A 25,728-nucleotide genomic window follows, 5' to 3' on the forward strand; every position below is an offset into this window, starting at 1 on the left:
CGAAACAAAAACAAAACCCAAACAGAAAAATTTCTTACAAAAGAACTTTCAATTAAATGTTAAACACAATCCACCTCCAAATACTTCAGCACTATGATTAGACAGAGACATTTATACACGACATTCCAAAATGTCCATCTGTGCTCAGCACAGGAAGAGTGAAAATGTAAACAAGAGTGGTTATTTCTGAGAAAGTAGTCTTAATTGCTTGATGTTTCCAAACGCTGAATCTATGAGAATGAAAGAAACCTCAACGTTTTCCATTGATTATAAAAGCTTCAAAGTAAGTTCATTAAATATTCAAAATCAACCTAAAGAAAAACAGCGAATGATACATTCTCCAAATACTGCTTTTCGATATACTTGACTGAAATTTTCAGACTTAAAAAAAGAAAAAAGGAGCTTTTATTCTGTTTCATCCACTTCAATAAAGATATCATTAAAGAAATATTCAGAGATTGTGGTTGGCTCCTCCCTGGAAGCCCGGTTTTGGTCACTTTTACATTCTTCATTCAGTAATGGATGGTGGTCAGAAGAAACCTAAAAATTAGGTAGTAAAAATAAGTACTCAATGCAACATTTATAAATTGATAGCAGTAGTCTAAATTGAAAACTGTTTGAAAAGCAACATGGCAATAAACATTAAGAGCTATAATATATTTATACTCTTTTCTAAACTGTTAATTTTATTTCTGTGCTATTAGATTAAGGAAATAATCCTAAACACAGTTCAGCATTTTATGTGTAAAATAATCTTTGTAGCATTGCTTATAATAAAAAAATTTAAATCAACATGTTAAACATGATTGGGTCAATTATAGTGTGTACATGGTCTGTTAAAATTTTAGTAGTACAGAAAAACACAACACTATTAAATCTGTAATAAAAACATTTTAATAGCCAGTATAAGAGTAGACTAATAAAACACAAGAGTACACAAAAGGAAACCACTATTAAAAAGAGTTGGAAAAAATTAGCATACTTATAAATCTATTAAAAATTTAAAATAGCATGCTATCAACACAAGAGCAGACATATCAAGAAAACAGATGGGCCTCCTTGGTGGAGTAAGGGGTTGGGACACAACCTGTGAAGCTATTTGCAGCCACTGCAGCATGAGTTCAATCCCCGGCCAGGGAGCTACCCACATGGCACAGCAGACCTCTCATCTTGCCCACTGCTCCCCTCAGTAGTGTATTTCAGTCAGTCTGCCTGTTCTGTTCCCCACTCTGTCTCTGGTGACTCCTCTCAGCCCCCGCATCTCTGGCCTGTATCCCAGCTCTTGTATGTATAAATAAATAAATCTTAAAAAAAAAAAACACACACACACACACACACACAAAAAAAAAAACCCCAAATTTTAATTTAACCTTTCCTTGAATACTTGAGGGTGGACATTTCTTCTAAAGCAAAGAAAATAAAAGCACTGCTTTACTTCGTTTCCACAGGTCAGAGGGGTCTCTACATTAAAGGAATGGCAATGAAGTGCTCATTTACAGCTAATTCAAAGATTCTATTACTTCCTATTTCATAGATGGAAGTCACTCTTCACTAATTTCTAACATCCAAATGAAAATAACAATTGTCATGTTTTCCTAGTTGAATTTAATATCAGATCCAATGTTTACAAACAATAAAATAATGATCACATACCTGAGTGGTTGAACTGGTAATATTCTCAGACTCAGACTCAGACTGAGTATTAGTAACAACACTTGGAGATGGGAGCATATCAGAGGAATCTTGAGGTTTTTTCTGGCTTTCATTTAGTGGATTAGATCTTTTCAAATTCTGTCTTGATACAGGTATAAGAGGTTTTAGGCGCTTCTTAATATGAACCTGAGTAGGTTCATTAGACTCCAAAGTATTCTTTGAACATATCAAAGACAAAAATCCCAATGGTCTTCGGCCAGGTCTAGAAAATGAAATTTAAAGATACTCAGGAATGTCCAGGAAGACACAACTTAATCCCAACTTCTTTCCACTAATACTAAAATGGCATATATAATACAACCTTAGTGGTGTCAGCACATCTACTAAGTAGTGATACCACTAAACCATTACATATATTTGTGACAAAAGTCTAAGTTTACTCTGGAGCAGTACTTCTCCAGCATAAAAGTACATACAAATCACTGGGAGATCTTATTAAGATTCTGTGTGGTAAGGCCTGAGTTCTGTATGTCCATACTGCTATGGACACCTTGAGCAGCACACTTTGAGTAGCAAGATTCTACAGCAGAGATCAGCAGATTACGGTCCTTAGCCAAATCTAGCCCACCACCTGATTCTATAAATAAGTTTTATTGGAACACAACCAAGCTCATCTGTTTACAAATTGTCTATGGTTGCTTTTGCACTATAGTTGCAAAACCTAATAGTTTCAACAGAGACTATGTGGCCTACAAAGCCTAACATACATACTGCATGTCCTTTAACCAAAAAAATACGCTGACTCTTGTCCTAGACCACTGATTCTTAGCCAGTTTTCACCCAAATTCTCACTCTATTTTCAACACATCTCTAATACCAGAAAAGATACTGCTTTCTATAGTTACATAATAAAGGAAAAAAAGATTAAATATACCTTCTCAAGCTACACATATCCTATCCTCCCCTCTGCCCCTAGTAGAAGCCAGTACATGTCCTTCTTTTTCAAGTCACCAAAATCATGTTAATGTTCTTTATAATTTTCCATAACCCTGAAGGCTTGCGTCTAGAGTATGAGGAAAATAATGTTGAGAGACACTAGCCATAAGTTTAAATTCCACATTTATGAACTATCTGGCACACCACAAGGGAAATGCACACATAAAACAACTTCCTATCTCTCAGGTCATCTATAATTGTAGTGGCAGCTACCGTATGGTAGAATAATGATCAAAGTAATCATGATGGACAATCTGGACAAGAAAATGTAAAATACTAAGTTCTAAAAATGTTCTAAGAGTATTTTACTGCAATAAGAAAGGCTGAAATACAGCCATTTTCAACAAAATGTAGGGAATTTGAGAGAATTAAGTGCACAAAGTAATAAGTCAGAATGATGAAAACAAACAGAACATTTACACAGCACACAATTCAACAAGGTAAAAACACTATGAAATACTAGTGGACATTAACAAACATTCTGAGGCGTCTAAGGTGCAGAGGTAGGGGAGAAGGAAAAGAACAAAGGGGTACAAGGGATGATGGTGGGGAATAAAAGAAGAAAACAACAAAATCTGTTCAATAAAATAAAAGTACTTAAAAAAAATGTTCTGTCCAAGAAGTTAAAATTAAAGTTAAGCTCTTGTTATATGGAACGTATATTTTTATGTGAAACAACCCAAAATGTTTGACATTACTGTATTTCCTTTGATGAAACTACTTCCCTTTACGGAGAAATGTACACCTCATTATTGGACTTAGTCTTTATATATGGTACCTCTGTTCTCATTAGGTTATATTTATCCACTGAGGGAAAGAGAGAATTGTTTATTAAAGATTTTTTTATGATACCTGGATAGTGGGGTTTTTGATGATGATGTTCGGCTATCCATTTGTTCAGCAGCAGAACAAGTTCTTTCATTCTTATCAGAAACAATTATCTCATCTTGAGGTAACTGAGGTGTATTATTTTCTACACGTGTATCTATTATTTTATCAACTGATGTCGATCCTATGCTCTGAAAAGCTGAAGGTTCAAGTTGCTCTTTCTGAGGTTCTGGAGTTATATGTATGCTTCCTGTGACAGGGAAAGTATCTTGCTCTTTATAAGACTCCCCTTCAAAAATAAGAAGACAGATGATCAGCCCACATATTGAAATTAAGACTTCCAATTGAATTGCAGTATTTGAAGTATTTGAAAAAAAAAAATGATAGTCTACCATAAATCTACCCTAATAAGATATACTATAAATTACCAGTTACCTGTACTACTAAGATTACAATTGGTTAAAAGGTATGGCAACACTTTCTGCATTCAGTACAAAATAGTCTTATCAATATATTTTAATTTTGAAAGCCATTTGTTTAATAAATATTTCTTGAACTAGCAGAATAAAAGAGCACTCATTTTTTAATCTCAGGACTAAGGGAAAGACCTATAAAAACACTTGTATATCTAACTTTCTAACTTTTAAAATACAGTTATTGCGCTTTTACAGAATATATGATAACTATAAAATTTTCTATTAATTATAGGAGGAGAGGAAACCTAAAAATAAAAGCATAGGGCCTCCCTGGTGGTGCAAGGGGTTAAGCACTGCACTGTGAAGTAATCTGAAGCCTCTGCAGTACAAGTTCAATTCCCGGCTGGCCAGGGAGCAACCCACATGGCACAGCAGACCTTCCTGTCTAGCCCACTCTCCCCTCAGCAGTGTATTTCAGTTGGTCTGCCTGTTCTGTTCCCCACTCTGTCTCTGTTGAATCCTCTCATCCCCCACATCTCTGGCCTGTACCCCAGTTCTTATATGCATAAATAAATAAATCTTTAAAAAAAAAGTATATCAAAAATTAAGGAAACTTAGCAAAATACAATCACATTAAACTTTATTTCACTCACCTGTTTTCTCAAAAACATTTAATTCCTTTGAACACACCTGTTTTAAGAAAATTTACACAAAATTACAAATTCATTTACCAAGTAAATAAGTCTTTCTTTAACATGCAAAAGATATCGCTGTTATTTAAATTGTTTCAGAATACAGAAGATGGAAAGCATCCAAAATTTTCTATAAATATAGTATAATATTGATACCAACTAACCAGTCTCACATCACTGCAAATATATGAAATAAAATATTAGAAGCATAATTCAGTAGTACATCATGATCAAGTAGCTTAAGAATGCAATATTATGAAAGCTATTAATCTAATTCAACAGATTGAGGAGAAAAATCATGATAATCTGTTTTTGAGAAAAGTATCCAACAATGTGAATTCTTGAAAAAACTTAGTCATCTCTGTGACACCCAAAAATATAACAATTACAAGCCAAAACCAGCATCCCATTAATTAATACTGGAAGCATTCTCATTGATTAGGAGTAAGAAAAAGATGTTCACTATGAGGACTATTACTGACATTGTTTTGGAATTATACTATTGATTTAATGAGAAAAGATGAACAAATTAAAGATATGAAAAGAAGAGAATTAAGATATTTGCAGGTGATACGATTACTCACTCAAAAAACTCAAGAGAATCAATCGAAAAAACTACTGCATACAATGAGAGAAAATCAGTAAGTTCTCTAGATACAAAAGATAATAGTCTTAAAGGTAACCTAGAAAGAAATTAATAGATTTATATGAAGAAAAGCCATTGAGACACAAACGATGCAATTAAATGAAAAGACACTCTTTTTATACAGGGAAGATCCAACATCTTAATTATGAGGTCAATTTCCCCTACTTTTATCTGTTAATATTATCCCAATTACAAATACCACCAGGATTTTTTTTTAAAGCAAAACAAGCTAATTCTAAAATTAATATAAATTTTAGAACACATAAGCCACTAGAAAACCATGAAAAAATAACAAAGTTGTATGGGGTGAGGGAAGAAGAAGAAACTATCTTGTTTAAGTATAAAGAAGCTACAACAGGGCCTCCCCTGGTGGCGCAGCGGTTGAGTGCTGGGCTGCGAATCTGCCTGCGGCCTCTGCAGTGCTAGTTAGATCTCCGGCCACCAGCGAGGGTTCCACATGGCATGCAGACCTCTCCTGCCACCCGCTGCTCCCCTCAGCAGTGTATTCCGTCAGTCTGCCTGTTCTGTTCCCTGCTCTGGCTCTAGTGAATTCTCTCACCCTCCCACGCTTCTGACTGTACCCAGTGCTTGTATAAATAAATAAATAAATGTTAAAAAAATAAAAATAAAAAAAAAAGAAGCTACACAATTAAAACAATGTGATACTGGCTCCAGAACAAATAGGTGAATTAACATTAAAAAAGAGTAAGTTCAGGGGGCCTCTCTGATGGTGCAGGGGTTAGTCTCAGTGCTATCAAGCTATCCCTCCAACAGTATGGCATGAGGTTGATCCCTAGCCAAGAAGGTGACCCACATGGTGCAGCAGACGTCTCCTGTCTCACTCGCTGCTCCCCTCAGTATAGTTCAGCAGATCTGCCTGTTCTGCTCCCCAATCTGTCTCTGGTGAATCCTCTCACACTCCCCCCATATCTCTGGCCTAGACCCCAGTTCTTATATGCATAAATAAAATAAACCTTAAAAAAAAAGAGTACTTCAGAAATATGACCAAATAAATATGGGAATTTAGTATCTGATAAAAGTGGAATTTTAGATCAGTGGAGAAAAGATGATTTATAAATTGTATAAAAGGTATTGCGATAACTCGGCAGGCATCTGGGTATAATTATGTTGACTTTAATTCTGACACCAAAATAAAATCTAAAAAATAGTTAATATTAACTAAAAGGACTTACACTAAATCTCAAGGAATAATTTTTTTAAAAAATTTATTTATGCACACAAGAGCAGATTGCTTTACAGTGCTGTGCTTAACCCCTTGCACCACCAGGGAGGGCCCCCTCAAGGAATAATTTTTCACGTATAAAATAATCACCAAAATTCATTAAAAAAATTGGTAAGTTTGATTACAGAAAGATAAAAATGTTTATCTCTCTACAGCATATGTAGATTTTCGATTCTACAATTGTAATTTCAAGTTCTAAAAGCAATTTTTCATTTTAAAACACAAAAAATATAATTTAGAAAAGATCACAAATAAGACCAACAGTCATAATGTTTTTCTTACATGTTAAGACATAACAATGTACATCATTATTTTTTATTTTTTTAAAAGATTTATTATTATTTATTTATGCATACAAGAACTAGGGTCTAAGCCAGAGGTACAGGGAAAAGGGTGGGGGTGTGAGAGGATTCACCAGAGACAGAGCGGGGAGCAGCACAGGCAGATCTACTGAAATACACTGCTGAGGGGAGCAGCAGGCAAGACAGGAGAGGTCTGCTGTACCACGTGGGTTAGCTCCCTGGCCAGCTTGCTGCAATGACTGGTGATATGAGCCACCAGGGAGGACCCATCATTAACTTCTAAAATGATACAGGGCTTACATGGTGGTGCAAGAGGTTAAGCACTGCCCTATGAAGCTATCCGCAGCCTCTACAGCACAAGTTCTTGTATGCATAAATAAATCAATCTTTAAAAAATAAATTAATAAATAATAAGATGAAACTACTGAAACTGGGTGACTGGTACACACAGGGATACATTATATTAACATGTCTACCTTTTTAAATGTTTGAAATTTGTCATATTAAAAAGTTAACCAAAGAAAGTTTACATGATAAAACCACAAAAAGTAGAGTCAAAATACAAATAGCAAATTGGGAAAAAACATCCGCAACTCCTAGATAATATAACAGAGTTCCGCCAAATCTATAAGGAAAAGATTGACAAACCAAGAAAAATGGGTAAAGAATAAAGTCATTTCACAGAAAATGGCTCTTAAGCATATGAAAAGATGTTTAACCTTACTCATAATAAGAAAAATTAAAACTACTATGGGATACCATTTTCACCTACCAAATATAAAGACTACACTGCCTCTGTTGACTATCATCTAAGCACTGTTGATCTTTAACTTTCCCTGTGAGAATGTACACTCCAACTTTCCATAATGTAGTTACATAATACAGTACATCATGATTAGTAACCAGAAACAAAAAGAAGAGAGGACCAGGAAACTGACAATAGGGATTGGGGATCAGATCTGCACAGTATTGTCATCCTGTACACAGGCTTGTTTGAGGTAACGACTGAGATAAAGAAGTTCATGTATTTTGCAAGGGAATATTTCATAAAGAGACAGTTGGGGTCAGTGAAGGATCTCAAGATGGCTGGGCAAAAACTTGCTCTAAAACCTACTGACTGGTTAGCTTTTGGGGACAACATCCCCCAAAACCAAAAGGTCATTGCTGTCGTGGAATGAGACCCTTACCTCTAGGTTAGCTACTCTCCCTGAGAATCTACCTGCTATTGACTGGGCTTACTACATGGTCAGTGTGAAATTTCCTGTTCCAGAGGATAACTATGCCACCCTGGTGGACCATGAAGAAAAAGATGTAAAAAGTTATGCTGTTTTTGAACCTCTCAAAGGCCAGGATTGAGGAGTACCAGAGAGAGCTGGAGAAGATACAGAATTCCATTAGAGGGCCTCCCTGGTGGCGCAAGGGGTTCAGATGCAGCCTATGAAGCAATCCGCAACCACTGCAGCGCAAGTTCGATCCCTGGCCAGGGAGCAACCCACATGGCACAGCAGGCCTCTCCTGACTTGCCCGCTGCTCCCCTCAGCAGTGTATTTCAGTCAATCTGCCAGTTCCCCACTCTGTCTCTGGTGGATCCTCCCACCCCTATGCCTCTGGCCTGTACCCCAGTTCTTGTATACATAAATAAATAAATCTTAAAAAAAAATTCCATTTGATCAGATGACCACTAAGGTCTTGAATGAAGTCTTCCCAGAAACCAAATGAAACAAGAAGTAGTATCCCTACTGGCCTTACAAGCCCATTGAGAATTTATAAACTTGAGTTCAGGAGAAACTCTGGTTTTCCTAATTCTGACTATTAAAAATAATTACATCATGGGGGGAAAAATGAGACAGCTGATGAAAATCCTGGGACATGAATGACTACATGAATGAGTACATGCATTCAAGAAACCAAAAGATGGGCAATAAGGCTAAAAAGAGAGTCAGCGACTAATAGAAGAGTTGAAAGACTAAACTGGGTCAGATAATAGAAGGCCTTAGAGATTTTGGTTTTATTCCTCAAGCAATGGGAAGCTTTAAGAATGACAGTGGTGGTGATGATATTTTTACTGCCATTTTGCAAAACAGCAATTTATTCAGAAAGGTAAAGCATCTTGACCCACAGCAATTTAGTCAAGAGTCAGTCAGATCAAGAGTCAATTTAGGGGCCTCCCCGGTGGCGCAGTGGTTGAGCGCTGGGTTGCGAAGCTGCCCGCGGCCTCTGCAGTGCCGGTTCGATCCCCGGCTGCTCCCCGGACACCAGAGGAGGGTCCCGCACGACAGGCAGACCTCTCCTGCCGCCCGCTGCTCCCCTCAGCAGTGTACTTCGGTCCTTCTGCCTGCTCTGCTCCCCGCTCTGGCTCTGGTGAATTCTCTCACCCTCCCGCACTTCTGACTGTACCCAGTGCATGTATAAACAAAACAAACAAACCAGCAAACAAATAAATAAACCATGCCTCTATAAAAAAAAAAAAAAAAAAAAACAGGTAGAAAGTGATAATTCAAAACTGATTTTACCTAATTATTCATGGTGAAAGTATTAGAATTATCTTTATGTAAAACATCTAAATGAAAAAGTAGAAAAAGATCCGTTGTAATACAACCATCTTACTTGCTTAATGATTCTATCTTACCTCAGAAGTATATTTCTGACAATTGTCTCTTGAAGTGAATGAACTTTTTTTGGCAGGAGGAACATTTTCGCTCTCATTGAGCCTACAACGAAATCTCTTCCTAGACATAAGATCCAAATCTGTAGGCGGCTTTTCAGAATCATCTCTTCCAGAGTTAGATAAACACATGGCATCCTGACCAGCTACAGTCACTGGAAAACTCATACTGCATAATAAACACAAATACATACCTGATACAGCAAAAGAAGTTACTTAATGAGGTTAAAGTTCCTCAATTACATTACTTAATGAGGTTAAAGGCTGACCATTCCAATGAAAACTGTCAAAAAACTTCAAAGTACTAATAGGTATATAGCCATGGCCATAAATAATATTAATTTTGAGCTCCATTTATCCTTAGACATGCAACATAAATTCCATATTACACAGTGTTTTATCTGTAAAGTTGTTTTTAATCTAAAATGTCTCTTCCAAATATAAAAAGCTTAGATTTCTAATGCTACTTGATAGACAATTAGGCATTTTAACCAATGACCATTAAAATACAACTTAACAATTCTTTAGTAAATAATTAAATATTAAAAATATATAGAACTGTTCCCTTGCTATATATTATTTTTGCAACTTTCTATGAATGTATAATTATTTCAGAATTGTGAAAATACATAAATATTTACAAAAGTTTAAAAGATGCCATTTTATAAACCAGACTTGCTGATTTTTTTTTAAAAAGATTTATTTATGCATGCATGTAAGAACTGGGGTACAGGCCAGAGGTGTGGGGGGTGACAGGACCCACCAGACACAGAGTGGGGAGTAAAACAGGCAGATCTACTGAAATACACTGCTGAGGGGAGCAGCGGCGAGACAGGAGAGGTCTGCTGCTCCAAGTGGGTAGTTCCCTGGCCAGGGATCAAACTCATGCTGCAGTGGCTGCAGACTGCTTCATTGCTGAGACTCAACCCCTTGCACCACCAGGGAGGCCCCAGGTTGCAAAATTTTTTCACTTTCAAAATAGTTAAATTACCAAACAAGTTTCAATGAAAGTATCATTCATACATTTAAATGGCATCTTTATCATGTATAAAAATCAATGATTTCTTCTCTAATTTACCAGATAATTACTAAATGACAGCCTCAGGACAATTACAATGTCGGTAAATGCCTTGTTTAATCAATACTGTTCAATTCATAAGTCATTTTTCTTCTAAGAAATAAGTCTAGCTCATTCATTACCTCATGTCACTCCTTTCTTCTGTATTCACTGATTTGACCAATATGGGCGCTGGCAGCAAAGAGTTTGGCATTAACTGTGTAGTGGTATCAGTAAATTCTTCTACTGCACTGGTTGGGATTTCCACCAGAGTTAAAATGAATGTGTGATCATCTTCCCCCTCTTCATGTACATCAGCAACCAGATTCACTATCAAAGTTTAAAAGTTAGTAATGAAATACTACTGAACCAACGAACAACAGAAAATCATTAATATCTTTCATTTCTAAACTGTTTCATGACATCTTATCACCAAGAATAAGAAACTAAATTACAACCTCCAAAAATAGTAATTTCATAAAGGATAAAGATGATTCACTATGCAGAAGACTTATAATTCTGAATAATGAGGCTGATACATAAAATACTTCAATTTTTTTTTTTTTTAAAGACCGTAACAAACTGTTTAGTTTTTCCACAGTCATCGGGGGATAAATCCATATTATTAGGTTCTGTTACACTTAAATGAAGCACATCATCATACCTGTCAGGTCTTGAGAACCGACTACATTCTCTTGTTGGACTTCTGGAATACTAGTTGGGGTACACTGCCACAAAAAATTAAAATGAAGGAGTGAGGTTGATCAAATCAATACTTTTAAAAAGGATTCCTGACACTCTGATATAGTAAACAGCTTCAAAACTCAATACCTTATATTAATATATACAATTTTCCAACTGCTTTGGAACTTTCAGTTATACCAATAAACTTTCTATTCATTTAAATAAACATACATACATAAAATAATTCTGACCAAATTACTAAATTATGTCTAATTTATTAAGTGATTTTTGAGGTAACAAGAATGGGAAATCCAAACCCTTCACCTTTCTATTTTTATACAGCAACCATTGTAGGGAACATCTGAACAGAGGCAAACTGGTCTCCTTGTCTCCAGAATGGATCCCTTCAATGTCTGACACAAACTACAAATATTGTTTTCTTTAAAAATGCAATTCCCTAATGCTTAAAATCTTAAAACTTTTTTATTTACATATTTTTCACATCATTGCTCTTTTTAAAGAGTGAGAAACTTTTTTTTTTTTTAAGATTTATTTATTTATACAAGCACTGGGTACAATCAGAAGCACGGGAGGGTGAGAGAATTCACCAGAGCCAGAGCGGGGAACAGAACAGGCAGACTGATGAAGAAATACACTGCTGAGAGGAGCTGCAGGCGTGGCAGGAGAGATCTGCAGTGCCATATGGGACCCTCGCCAACGGCTGGGGATCGAATCAGCACTGCCGAGGCTGAGGGCAGCTTCTCAGCCCAGTGCTCAACCCCTGCGCCACCAGGGGAGGCCCTCATTGTTCATTTTTAAACAATGTTTGCTCTCCCCCACCCCAGGTGTAGTCCCCATAGAGTTTCCTTCACCAATGCACCCGTGCACCATCACCTCCGTCCCCTGTACTCCTCCCTCCTTCCCTCTGATCCCTCTCCTTCCTCCTCCCCTGCAGGATGTCTCTGCTTTATAACCGTCCGTTTGTTTTTGTTTTGTTGTGTTGTATAAAATCTTAAAACTTTAATTTTGCAGTGAAAAATGTCTACAATTCATTGAAGCAAGAATCATCAATACATAATAAACTATAGGGTAAAGGTTGCTAGCTTATTTTAACCACATTACTTACTTACTAATACAAGGTAGAAAAGATTTCCTTATAATGGAGAATCTTTGCAAGTAGCATTCTAGCCCAGTGATTAACAAGCATCACCAATAATGGGACAAACTGACATTATGTGTCTCCAGATATGATGCACAAGGAAGAAGAGAACACTGCCTATATACTAATTCTGCTCCCAAATTTTAACCTGAATCTAAAAATGAGGAAGTAATTTAAAAATTCAGACTGCTGACTAGCCTATATTCTTTCAAAATATGTTCACAAAGGAGGGAAAAAGTACAAGAGAACTACTCTAGATCAAAAGAGATGCAGAAAGTAACATCTAAATGCAATGCAAGTGCCTTGATTTGAACTATATATTATATATTATTAAATCAATGTTAGCTAATATATTGAGTGTGACAATAGCACTGTCATTTCTCTTTGAAAGAGCATGTTTTTAAAAGTATCTAGAGATGGAGAACAAGACACAGAAAGAAAAAGCAAATGAGGCAAAATACTAACAATGAATTCAAGTAAAGGGGATATAAAAATTCTATGCATAGAGTGATAGGGCAAGACTGGCTGGTCTCAAAATGAAAAGAGTGCATGCCCTAGAGCAGCTGCAGAGTCACAAGCAGTGTTTCTGCAAGTCCCAAGGGGCTTTTATTAGGAGACACATAAGCCATACAGGCACTGGGAAACAGGGGGAGGTTGTTGATCACAAACACGTTGGAGAAGTCAATATCTGCTTGTGACTACAGCTGCTCTCCAGGGCACGTGCTTCTGTGAGGGCTTAGCCATGCAATTTTTCAGGTCACACACCAGGGAGAAAAAGACCATCTACCTCACAGAATCTCATGAGGATTAAATGAGATGATACATGTACGACAATATCTGCTTTATGTTTTTTTTTAAACTTAAAATTTATTTATTATTTATTTATTTATACAAGCACTGGGCACAGTCAGAAGCGCAGGAGGGTGAGAGGATTCACCAGAGCCAGAGCAAGGAGCAGAGCAGGCAGAAGGACCGAAGTACACTGCTGAGGGGAGCAGCGGGCGGCAGGAGAGGTCTGCGCGCCATGTGGGACCCGCCTTCGGTGGCCGGGGAGCAGCCGGTGATCGAACCGGCGCTGCAGAGGCCGCGGGCAGCTTCGCAACCCAGCGCTCAACCGCTGCGCCACCAGGGAGGCCCGACAATATTTGCTTTAAAAAGTACTTGTAAATGTTATCTGCCACTATTTTGTTCGTTGTCACTATTAACATAACTGGTCACTAAAGATTCCTTTGTAAGACAGCAATTAGGAAACCACTGAGGATTCTAAGCAAGGATGTACTGTTATCAGATACTTTATTTAAAAAGCTCTATGCTATGCTAAATGAAGGATGCTTGGAGTGTTGGCAAGAGACAAAATGGGAGACCAGTTGGGTGACTATGTCAATATTACAGATGAGCGCTTTGGGTGGTTTACCTGGGTATGGCGGTAGAAATAGTAGGGAGTGAACAGATTTGAGCTCTACTTTAGAGGTAGAATTGAGAAAGTTGTTGGGTTTCACATAAGGTGGTAGCTTGTCAGAACCTACAGAACTGCACACCAGGAAGGGTGAAATTTATTGCATGTAAATTATACCTTAGTTTTTATTGTTATTTTTTTTAATAGGGAATAAACACCCAGCTAATATTTTGCTTTCTTTTACCTCTGGCACATGAAGTGTAAGCACACTGTCTCCACTAGAGTCCCTTCCAAGGTGCTCTTCAATAGTGCTCTCAGCAAGACCATTAACCATAGCAAGTGTATGGGCCCTTGTGGGATCAGAGGATACAACTGGAGCAACTGACAATATATGAACTTGAGAGCCTTCTTGATCTTCATGTCTGAAAGAGAAATTAGTATGTCCTAAGAGTCTTACTATGTATTTGAAATTAAGAGGCAGGAATGTCAAGGATAATCTAGTTTTAATGGTTCTCAAACTATTAAAATATTTTTAATATAAAAGAATTCCCTTTTCAATTAAATTCTTATAGATGCAAATTATAATTATAATTGAAATAGAATATAAACCAAATCCCAGCCAGTTTTTCCTCTTTACCTTTCAGTTAGGCTTGCTCCTTGTGAAATACTGGTCTCTTCAATACCATGTACACAGGCCAGTTCTCTCTGCTCCTTGCTCTCTAATGTTATAACTGATCCAATATTTTTATCTTCTAATTCTGTTGCGTTGGAAGCATTTTTCTCAGTTTCTTAAAAAAAAAAAATTCAAGATATAGTCCAAAAATGGTAAAACTAAAATCTCCATATGAGAAACAAATTCTTTCCTAAAAGGCAGATCACTCTATAGTGGCTTTTCTGACTTTCTCTTCATTCAAAAAACAAGGGTTTATTCATATGGCAAAAGGTGGACCTGATCAATGAGATTTTTGAACAGTAAAAGTTTAAGACGAAAGTGAATCCGCACTACACTTACTTTATTCCTGGCTGCCAAAACAGCTGTACCACCACTCCCTGGTAATAGCAGCAAATTAGAAACTCATGTACAAGAGAGATTTAGAAGTGGGTACATACAAAGTCTGGCTAGTTCCACCTTAGGAAAAGTGGTAGGAGGGAGCTGCTCTAATAAAGATAATGCTACAAAGGGTAAAATAATTCCATATTAAAGGTGTAAGTTGAGTCTGCACACTGAAAACACTTCTGGGTATTGCTCAAGCTGACTAAATAATGAAATAATATTGAGCTGAACCATAGGCATTGCTGTTTAAAAGGAAATTCCAGAAATTAGGAAGCCCAAAATATGGAAAAGTGCTGACTAGTCAGATCTTCTACATATGGGATTTAATACAATCTAGGTGGCCTGCTACATGCACTGCTTTCTTTACTCTTACCAGCATCCTAAGGGATTAACTCTTGGCTAGGAAAAATGGAAAAGGAAATGAGTGTAATAGTCAAGACGCATATTATAATACATGAAGTCATCAAAAAAATCTGTTATCATGCAGAGATTTTGTCAATATATTAATCTTTAAAAACAAAGTGTTACTGGGCCTCCCCTGGTGGCGCAGTGGTTGAGTGCTGGGATGCGAAGCTGCCCGCAGCCTCTACAGCACCCGTTCAATCCCCAGCCGCCGGGGAGAGTCCCACATGGCGCGACAGACCTCTCCTGCCTTGCCCACTGCTCCCGTCAGCAGTGTATTTCATCAGTCTGCCTGTTCTGTTCCCCGCTCTGGCTCTGGTGAATTCTCTCACCCTCCTGCATTTCTGACTGTACCCAGTGCTTGTATAAATAAATAAATCTTTAAAAAAAAAAACAAAAAAAAACCCCAAAGCATTATTAAAGAAGTCTTAATAAAAGACAAGTAACTCAATTAAAAATTAGCATAGGGCCTCCCTGGTGGTGCAAAGGTTAAGATGCAACCTATGAAGCAATCCGCAGCCTGTGCTGCACAGTTCGATCCCCAGCCGGCCAGGGAGCAACTCACATGGCGCAGCAGACCTCTCCTGCCTCGCCCACTGCTCCCCTCAGCAGTGTATTTCAGTCTGCCTGTTCTGTTTCCCCCTCTGTCTCTAGTGAATACTCTCACCCTCCGCATCTCTGGCCTGTACCCCAGCTCTTGTATGCATAAATAAATAAATCTTAAAAAAAAAAAAGTGCTGAGGGCCTCCCCGGTGGCGCAGCGGTTGAGCGCTGGGTTGCGAAGCTGCCCGTGGCCGGTTCGATCCCCGGCTGCTCCCCGGCCACCGGAGGAGGGTCCCGTATGGCGCGCAGACCTCTCCTGCCGCCCGCTGCTCCCCTCAGCAGTGTACTTCGGTCCTTCTGCCTGCTCTGCTCCCCGCTCTGGCTCTGGTGAATTCTCTCACCCTCCCGCGCTTCTGACTGTACCCAGTGCATGTATAAACAAAACAAACAAACCAGCAAACAAATAAATAAAGCATGCCTCTATTAAAAAAAAAAAAAAAAAAAAACATGTTAAAAAAAAAAAAAGTGTTGAACTGTGTATGTAATGTACGTATATACTTACGTTCTTTCTGAAAATATGTGTGTGTGACTAGATAGCTAGATGAATGTATGCACATTTAATGTTTAGGTATGCTAAACATTTCTAGAGAAACATTAATAGCAGTTTACCATGAGGATTGAGATTGGGGATCTGAAAACCAAGGAAGGGTTTTTAAATTTTTATGCCTTTTGAACCCTGGTTATTTTTTGCCACAAGCATATTTACCTTTCTAAGAGATGTTTCCTTTAATATAATACCTACACAATAATGGGATTATGAAAAACATATAAAGAGAAAGTTTGAGCAAGTAAATAAAGCAAAATGATAATTATTGAAACTAGTTGGTGGATTTATGGGTATTTATTTTATAGCTCATTCTATTGTTTTGCATGTTTGAAACTTTTTAGTAGTAAGTTAAAACAGTTTTAATGACTGAATAATCCATTTGAAATGCCAAGATTATTTCTGTTTCAATGTAATTTTGTAACATGCAATGGTGGGGGGGGGAATGTACCTCTTTCAGTAACTACTATTTCTCCGTTGGTTACAAATAAATTGGGAACCTCCTGATGAGCACCAAGTCTGTTGGTCCCTAAAATTGTGTTAAGATTTAGCAAATTAGTCACTTCAGAAGTTGCACCCCTAGGAAAAAAAGGGAAGAAAGAGAAATTTATCAATTATGTAAGATTCCTCTCTCACGTTCTTTCACATGATATATTCTGTATAGAACTGACAATTTATGTATTATATTCTCAAGTGACACATTGTCAGGTATCAACATGTCCATTTATTAACACTAAACCCATACGGTAATTACTGAAAATCCACAGAAGAGTATAGAACCTGAACCATGACTGTAAAACAGACTATATTTAATAAAACTTTTCCAATAAAGCTTCAAAGACACATATATATTGTGATAATTTTAATATGCAAACTGTTAAGCTAAAATGGAAATCAGCCAGTCTTTAAAGGATGAAAATTAGGAGTGCCTATTTCACAGATATAATTATCACATAGAATTATTAACTAACCTGATGAATTGTTAAATGTATTAAATGACTATAATTTTTAAGTAAAACTCAAAAAAAGTAATAGTTAAATAAAGAAAAAAAGGGCCTCCCTGATGACACAGGGGTTAAAGTCTCAGTGTTATCAAGCTATCACCAGCTACTGTAGCACGAGTTCAATCCCTGGCAAGGGAGCTAATCCACATGGTGCAACAGACCTTTCCTGTCTTGCCCATTGCTCCCTTCAGCAGTGTATTTCAGTTCTGCTCCCCACTCTATCTTTTGTGAATCCTCTCACCCACCCCACACCTGGCCTTCTTGTAAGCATAAATAAATAAAATAAATCTTTAAAAAAAGAAAGAAAGAAAAAAACCTGTTTGGTAGAGTGTTTTCCTTTACTTTCTCCATTAAATCAATTTTTTCTTTCGTACTTTGTTCCTCCAATATAATTTTGTCTTCATCTAATGATGCAAGAGATATACTATCGATAGTGGAAGAAAGCTGACATTCATGAACAATTTTGTAATTTACATTATCTAGGAAAAAAAAAGGAATATGGATTTTATCCTTTGAAAGAAAATCAGGTAGTATACATATTCCTACCACTGAAAAAGTAGAAAATTAAAATTGACCCAATTCATATCAATAGCTCAAATAAAATACTTAGGCATTCAGAGATTATAAAATCCTTTGTTTTTAAAGTTTTATCTATGTCATTTCAAATTAAAACTTATGATCTTATTCTTCATGCCAGAAATTTGATCTGCTTTAAGTTTAATAGTTCTTACAGCCATTAAAATTTTTGTGCTATTATAAGTAAAAATAAGTCTTTTTGTAACTAAATAACTAAATAACCTCAGATGAATTTTGAAATAGGATCACTTTCATCAGCAATTCTTTAAAACCTGATTTTTATGTTTTAGAGAGCTAGCAAAATACACAGCTATGAGACTAAAAATCTAACACTGAAAATAAAAAGCATAAAATAATCACCAATTAAAATAATTGGCAGAAATATATAACTATCAATTTAAAGTATTTAAAGTAACATATACTTAGATAGTAAAAATCATTGCTTCATTGTAAGTAAGATTAACCTAAAATATTACAAATTTAGGTTCACTGATCTTTTGGCTCAGTCTAAACACACAGTATTTGGTTGCCATGTAACTGAAAACTAAGTAGCAACTCCTTTGCTTCTAAAGAAATATGTATACAGTGATCAGTGAATTCAGTTAACCAATGATGTTTATGTTGATAAAAGTAGAGGACTTACTAGATTAACCATTCCATGAATACAAACTTTTTATTACAATTTATTTTTAATGAGGTAACACAGGTTTAAAGGTATAGGATCACTTCCTTCAGGTATTGTTATCACACCACACCTACCACCAAGACACCTATAGTCATCAACCACAGTCCACTGTTATGTTATGTTTAATTAATCAAATATGTTATCTTGATATGGCCACTACATCTAAAGGCGCTAAGTAAGTCAGATTGATCAATGCACACAAATTAGTTTTTCTGGAAAAAGAACGAAGTGATGCCAACTTCAAATGTAAAGGGCAGGTATTCTACTTATTACTCAAATGTAGGTGTAACTTCTTAAAAGTTGGATTTTAAAAGTTTCTTTTCTTTTATTCTTACCATCACTCTGTTCTGTATTGATCTCTGACTGCAATACTAGATCTCCCATTGTAAGTAAAGTTATGGCAGCTTCTGTGCTTCCATCATTCATACCTTATGAAAAAAAAATTAAAACAGGAGAATGAACATGAAAATTTGTGTACTTAGAAAAAACTTTTAAATCAGGTGTTTATTTCCTAGTAACAAGTTTCAATATCCTTTGTAACACTAATCCCTTAGTAGGATTGAGTTTTGTTCCATTTACATACTACAAATTTTAAAAATTACCAATTGTTAGTTTTCAATGCCTCCCTTCCCATTAAATAATTTAATACCTGCAAAGAAAATACATCTATGCAGATCAGAGGAAATAAATATTTTGTTAAAAGATTTAACTCTTAATTCACGTTCTAAATAACATTCCCAAAACGCAAAGTTCTAGAAATAACACATTCAATAGCTGGATCTTCTGGTCAACTCTCCAGCAAAGTGACTCATTTACTAACTACCACATCTACTAAATCATCAGTTAGTATCAAGCAAGTAGTTTTAGCAGTTTCCTTATCAACAGTTACCTGCTTCATCAGGGGTGTGTTCACCTGTGGTCATTTCCTAAAAGAGGAAAAGATAGGCAATATCTTATGTATTTTCCCAAGTATATAGTCTGTATCTCAAAAAGCACTATTATTATAGTTCTTTGTATGCTTTCAATGACAACAAAGTGAACTTTTTTTCTTACTTTAGAAATATTCAGTAAATAGAACTGAAATAATTTAGAAATCAAATTCTTGTCTTGTGCTCTGTATGTTACCTTTTCCTTATATGCAAGTTTTAACTCTGATCATATTGTTATGTGCATCGATCATTTTTACTTCTTAATTTTCCCCATTTTTCATCTTTAGCCATACCTACTGCCAGCTTTAACCTAAGGGAAACCAAGCTCTAAAGAATAGTGCAGATTTTTTATACAACCAAGTAGCTTAAAGCAAACAAATTTTAATAAATTAAGAAGTTGCTGGATTGATGTTGAACGTGGTAACATAAAAATCTTTGCTGACTGATCTGCTCTTCAGTAAAACTAGTGAAATTTATTTAAAAGCACACCATTTAAAATTTCTGGTACTGATCCAAAGGCCTAAGATAAGAAATATCTCAAGGTAAACTTAACATACAAATGTTGATTCTCAATGATGCACATCTGAAATTTATATAAAGTTATAATGAAATATTACTTCAATTAAAAAATATATTGGGGCCTCCCTGGTGGCGCAAGCAGTTGAGCGCTGCGCTGTGAAGCTGTCCCCAGCCTCTGCAGTGTGGGTTCAATCCTGGCCGGCAGGCAAGAATCCCACATGGCAAAATAGACCTCTCCTGTCTCACCTACTGCTCCCCTCAGCAGTGTATTTCATCAGTCTGCCTGTTCTGCTCCCCTCTGTCTCTGGAGAATCCTCTTACCCTCCTGCACATCTGGCCTGTACCGCGGTTCTTGTATAAATAAATAAATAAGTCTTAAAATAATAATAATAATTAAAAATATATTATAAAATGTACCAAGGGACCAAAAGATGACACAGAAACATTAATAGGACTGTCATCCAGTTATTAAATAGCAAATCCTCAAAAACATAACAAAAATGGAGAACAAAAGAATCTATTTACAAAAGAATCATAACGAATCTATTTACATGGAGTATTGGAAAAACTGGAAACTCATCTGTACTGGATAAAAATTAAGGAAAAAAACTGATGAAAATTTAATTTTCATCGGAGCAGAAGGAAGAGTCTGAACTAAGCCTATTTTTTTCCCTCCCTCCTTCTAGCTCATCCAGTGCTAAGTGAAAGAAGTCAGTCGTAAAAGATTAATGTTTGCACATATGTGTAAATATACTAAACCAATAAATTATATACTTTAGCAGGTGAATTGCATACTGTGTGAATTATATATTAATTAAGCTGTTCTTAAAAGTTATAATTCCAAGTCTCCAATTGTAAAAACAAGATAAATACTATTCAAAATGGGGAAAGTGGCAAACAAAATACAAATTAAAATATTTTAAATAATTTACATTTAGTACAGATTTAATAAAATTTTAACACAAATCTGGGAAGATAAAACAACTGTACAGGGCCTCCCCGGTGGCACAGCGGTTGAGCTCTGGGCTGTGAAGCTACCCGCAGCCTCTGCAGCACCAGTATGATCCCTGGCCGCCGGCAAGGGTCCTGCATGGCGCACAGACCTCTCCTGCTGTGCCCACTGCTCCCCTTAGCAGTATACTTTGTCGGTCTGCCTGTTCTGTTCCCCGCTCTGGCGGTGAATTCTCTCACCCTCCCATGCTTCTGACTGTACCCAGTGCTTGCATAAATAAATGAATAAAACTTTAAATAAAAACAAAAAACACAGCTGTACATACAAAAAGTTCAGGTTTTCAAGTCAAATATGAAATGTATGGATTATTCACTAGTTTCTAGTAGTCATATTTAACAACTCCCTACATGAAAAGAAATTAGCTAAGAGCTTATAAACTTAAAGCTTTCAAAATAAACTTGCAGTCTTTTGAAAGTAAACAAAGAATTAAAGATAAAATATACTGGGCCTCCCTGGTGGTGTAAGGGGTTAAGCATCACACTATGAAGCAATCCGAAGCCTCTGCAGCATGAGTTCAATCCCTGGCCGGCCAGAGAGCAACAAACATGGCGCAGCAGACCTCTCCTGTCTCACCCACTGCTCCTCTCAGCAGTATATTTTACTGTTTGCCTGTTCTGTTCCCCACTCTGTCCCTGGTGAATCCTCTCACCCCCCACATCTCTGGCCTGTACCCCAGCTCTTCTATGCATAAATAAATAAATCTTTAAAAAAAAAAAAGATAAAATATATTAAAATAGATGCTTACAACTGATAATGCATTCACATTTTCTTCTTGTTTCATTTCCTCAGTAGTTACTTCTGTGTTGGAGAGCTGATGTTCAACAACAGCTATGCATCCTGTATCTGGGACATTCACAGTTATTTCAAGCTGTTAAAATGAAAAGTTTCATAATTTCATTTTGTCATACCATAAACAGCAAAACAAAATGAGTAAGTACAATAAAACGCCAAACTGAAGAAATAATCCACATCCATGAATGATTAAAAAACTGAAATATAGTAATTCTTAGCTGATAAAACACTAACTTAGCAAAAAAGCAAAACATTCAAGGTTTTTGAGGGATCTGTGACTCTTACCAAAGAGCAAATTTCCAAGGTTAATAAGCTCAGTGCCTAGCATTTCATTTTCCTTTATCACAACTCTGCTGTAATTTTTCTCAACAGTTTGCTAACACATTGTTTTTTAAAAACTAGAGGGCTACATGGGCCTCCCCAGTGGTGCAGCAGTTGAGTGCTGGGTTGCGAAGCTGCCCGCAGCCTCTGCAGCACCAGTTCGCTCCCCGGCTGCTCCCTGGCCACCGGAGGAGGGTCCCACATGGCACGCAGACCTCTCCTGCCGCCCGCTGCTCTCCTCAGCAGTGTACCTCGGTCCCTCTGCCTGCACTGCTCCCCACTCTGGCTCTGTTGAATTCTCTCATCCTCCCACGCTTCTGACTCTACCCAGTGCTTGTATAAATAAATAAATAAATCTTTTTTAAAAATAAATAAATAATAAAATAAATAAAAACTAGAGGGCAGGTAAATGGATACACAGTAGAATGAGACAGAAGAAAAAATGATGATTCACTCAAAGAAAAAGAAAGTTCCAAGGACTCAAAAAACAAACTCTACCTCTTCCATAGTTTCCTCAATCTGAGAAGGAACGGGTTCAGGAGATCTGAGACCAACAGGTACAAATACAGGAGCTTTGTTTAGTTCTTCTGGAGCAAGATGATAGTTTTCTTCTTCATAGTCAGGTTCAAAATCTTCAGTGTCATCTTCATCTTCTTCCTGGGAAGCCCGAAGAGTCACTAGCATGGCTTTAGAAGTTCTAGGTTCCTTCCTAACAGTCTTACTCCGAATTCGTTTTGATCCTCGCCCTTTGGTCACATTTGGTTTGATCTTTCTATGCATTCTCCTTTCACTACGATCTAGCTCACTCTCAGAGGCAGAAGCAACAGTAGATCTTCGATCCAGAACAATTTTAGGGTAATTTGATTCCTTTAACAGCTGTGAAGAGCTAGATGTTTAATCAAAATAATAATGTTGTTATTACATACACAAGGATAATTTTAATGAAAATCAAGCTTTTAAAGTAAAAATCCCAATTGAAGCAATTAAAACTCCTCCCACCCATTCTATCAAAAACTGATGTTCTGAGAAAGAGAAAGAACTACTACTAATTTCTCATTTGGTTAATTCTTGGTTATCTACCTACAAATTTTTCATAGTGAGTTTTAATTCTTGCCCATTTTTCCCCTTTCTATTCAAATGGAGAGGTGACAAAAGACTGCAAATTATTAAAAGAAAAAGGCCAATAAATATAGTATATGGGGCCAAAAAGTGATACGGGTTTATCCTATTTGGCAAACAGATTAGATTAAAAGAAAAAAGGAAAGGCAGAAACACCATCATTAAAAATGATGCCTTTTAGAACTTAAGTTCCCTTTCATATTCCCTAATAACTAGAGAAGATTAGTTCTCACTTGTATTTATAACTCCAAGAATTGGCACCCAATTATTTAGGTAATACACACTACTCTTTGTCTCTGGCTCAATACTTGAAATTTAAGTGTAAAAAAGAAAAATCTTAAGATGATCAGAAAAAAGTAAATTTCAGCAAATTTGGGAAAAAACAGACCCGCAATAAAAACTTATACCTCTGATAACAAGCTGTCTTTTAAAAAAAAATAAATTGAACATATAACATTATGTGATGACATGTTAATTTGATACATTTATATAATGCTTATGATTGTCATTGTCCCGATAACTAGGCACCTCTATCACACTGCATACTTATCTTTTTTTCTTACTGGTTAGAAAAATTCAGTTCTTTTCTCTTAGCTAGTTTAATGACCATACTACAATAATGCTACTCGTATTTATTATACTGTGCATTAGAACTCTACAGAGCAAGCCATCTTAACTCAATCATTAAGTTCAGGTAGAATACCCATAAAGAATATTTTTATTTTCAATTCTGAAAGTTAAAAAATACATATTTATTAAATAAAACTTTACCTTGTTAGTTTACGGAGACACTGCTCTTCAACAACTGAAGACATTGTACTATTCCCTATAGATTTCTCTCCAACACTTCCTGATGGTCCAACGTCTGATTGAGCACTTCTTTTGGCCATACCAGCCTCTTTGGAATCTACACAATCTCTTCTTACTGAAACCTCCAAAGATGTCAGAAGCTCGGCCTTTTCCTTAAATGTAAGAAAAAACAGCTAACATTACCACAGAAACTAATTCTATGGTAATTTTGTTTGGCAGTTTGGCCTAAAGTTCTAAGTTTATAGAAAAACAAAACACATGACACTGCTTTCTAAATTTTTATAATACTGGAAAGTCACTCAGTTTTCATGAAAAAGGCAAAATTATATTGTTTTAAATGTTCTCCTTTATGAATCTGACCAATTAAGAGTCTGCTAATAAAAACTGGTGGTTTGGGTTTTTTTTTTTTTGTTGTTTTTCAAAAACTTACTTTTTGAAGAAGATGAATGTCACAATCTCTATGCTGCAGCAAATTATCTTCTGGCTTCCTTGCCTCGCTCTGATCAGCTCTGTCTTTCTGTAAACATGGTTCTTCTTTCTTACCATGTGCTTTTCCCAGATTCGGCTTAGCTTTTTGGAATTGCTTTCTTTTCAACTGTGTTGGACTAGGAGCATGCATTTTATGTTCATGTCTAGAATGGAGCACAAATTACTCCTTGTTAATGTAACAGCTGTCAAACAATTTTGGGCACATACCAAATCTGTGTTCAAAGAAATACATATATAAGCTATAAAAACAGCATGTAAAATGAAACGACAAATGCTGATATGCACAGAAGAACGTAAAAGCTCTTTAATTACCAATTTCTGTACAGCCTAGGGAAGTCTTCAACTAATATTAATCTTTCTTTTACTGTTTCAATTTTGCTTACTTATTGATTGTGGTGTGAGATTTCAGACTACTTTAAGCAAAATAACTAGATAAAATTAAAGCAAGTAGTTGAAGGTGGATCTCATAATGTGACTATAAGCAAATGCTTTCAACTGGGCTCTGAAGCAAGAACAAAATATACAATCATCAGAACAACCTCAGTCCTTCTATCCCAAGAGCAGACTTGAAGGCTATATCAATTTTCTAATCATATGCTTGTGAGCTCATAGAAAGGATTTATTGACCAGTATTACCAGGTTCTCAGTATAACCCACTTGTATCTACAGAATCAGAGAAAGATTTAACATTTAGTAGTCACTATATTGGGAAATATTGCAATAACTGATAAGAATCTGAATTCTGAGTTAGGACACTTAAAAGCTAATATAAACCTAGATACTTATAAAAAGTATGTGCCATGAGAGCCTTGTAAGGTCTGTATTGAGGAGTAACCGTAAGTAATACTTCTAATAACTTACGTAGAAGCAGTAGTTATGTTTCTAAATGTTCCAACCCATTAATTTCTTTAGGCAGTAAAACCCAGAGAAGTGGACAGAAAGTTCTAACAAGGTTATGATGCTGGCTAGTACATTCCAGTGTCGGTTAAAATATTTGGGAAAACAAATTATATCTAATGTTAGTATCAGCCATTTATAGTGATTCTACAAAAGATTAAGAATAAAATACAGAAAGGAGCGGTATCCACTGCTGGGGCAGACCAAGCGCAGGGGAGCAAGTTCCCACATCAGC

General features: G+C 36.3%; 1 protein-coding gene and 1 pseudogene across 2 annotated transcripts in view; one reads left to right on the top strand and one right to left on the bottom strand.

Annotated features, from left to right (window-relative positions):
* Positions 1–405: 405 nt before the first annotated feature.
* BDP1 (BDP1 general transcription factor IIIB subunit) overlaps positions 406–25,728 on the bottom strand; it is a gene marked incomplete at both ends in the record, with an annotated part of 75,124 nt that continues 49,801 nt past the window's right edge. Inside the window, 17 exons of the mRNA XM_084232943.1 lie at positions 406–540; positions 1,654–1,915; positions 3,502–3,766; positions 4,547–4,583; positions 9,406–9,610; positions 10,642–10,828; positions 11,163–11,226; positions 13,982–14,159; positions 14,375–14,525; positions 16,792–16,919; positions 17,658–17,892; positions 18,941–19,033; positions 19,495–19,531; positions 21,811–21,933; positions 22,677–23,064; positions 24,069–24,259; positions 24,538–24,739. Of these exons, the coding sequence (XP_084089069.1) occupies positions 406–540; positions 1,654–1,915; positions 3,502–3,766; positions 4,547–4,583; positions 9,406–9,610; positions 10,642–10,828; positions 11,163–11,226; positions 13,982–14,159; positions 14,375–14,525; positions 16,792–16,919; positions 17,658–17,892; positions 18,941–19,033; positions 19,495–19,531; positions 21,811–21,933; positions 22,677–23,064; positions 24,069–24,259; positions 24,538–24,739 (2,881 nt within the window). The remainder of the gene's footprint in view (positions 541–1,653; positions 1,916–3,501; positions 3,767–4,546; positions 4,584–9,405; positions 9,611–10,641; positions 10,829–11,162; positions 11,227–13,981; positions 14,160–14,374; positions 14,526–16,791; positions 16,920–17,657; positions 17,893–18,940; positions 19,034–19,494; positions 19,532–21,810; positions 21,934–22,676; positions 23,065–24,068; positions 24,260–24,537; positions 24,740–25,728) is intronic.
* LOC311171200 (ATP synthase subunit d, mitochondrial-like) lies at positions 7,723–8,546 on the top strand (annotated as a pseudogene). The gene is made up of 2 exons: positions 7,723–8,191; positions 8,440–8,546. The product of its transcript is annotated as an ATP synthase subunit d, mitochondrial-like (transcript).

Source organism: Talpa europaea, assembly GCF_964194135.1.
Source record: "Talpa europaea genome assembly, chromosome: 5".
NCBI lineage: Eukaryota > Metazoa > Chordata > Mammalia > Eulipotyphla > Talpidae > Talpa > Talpa europaea.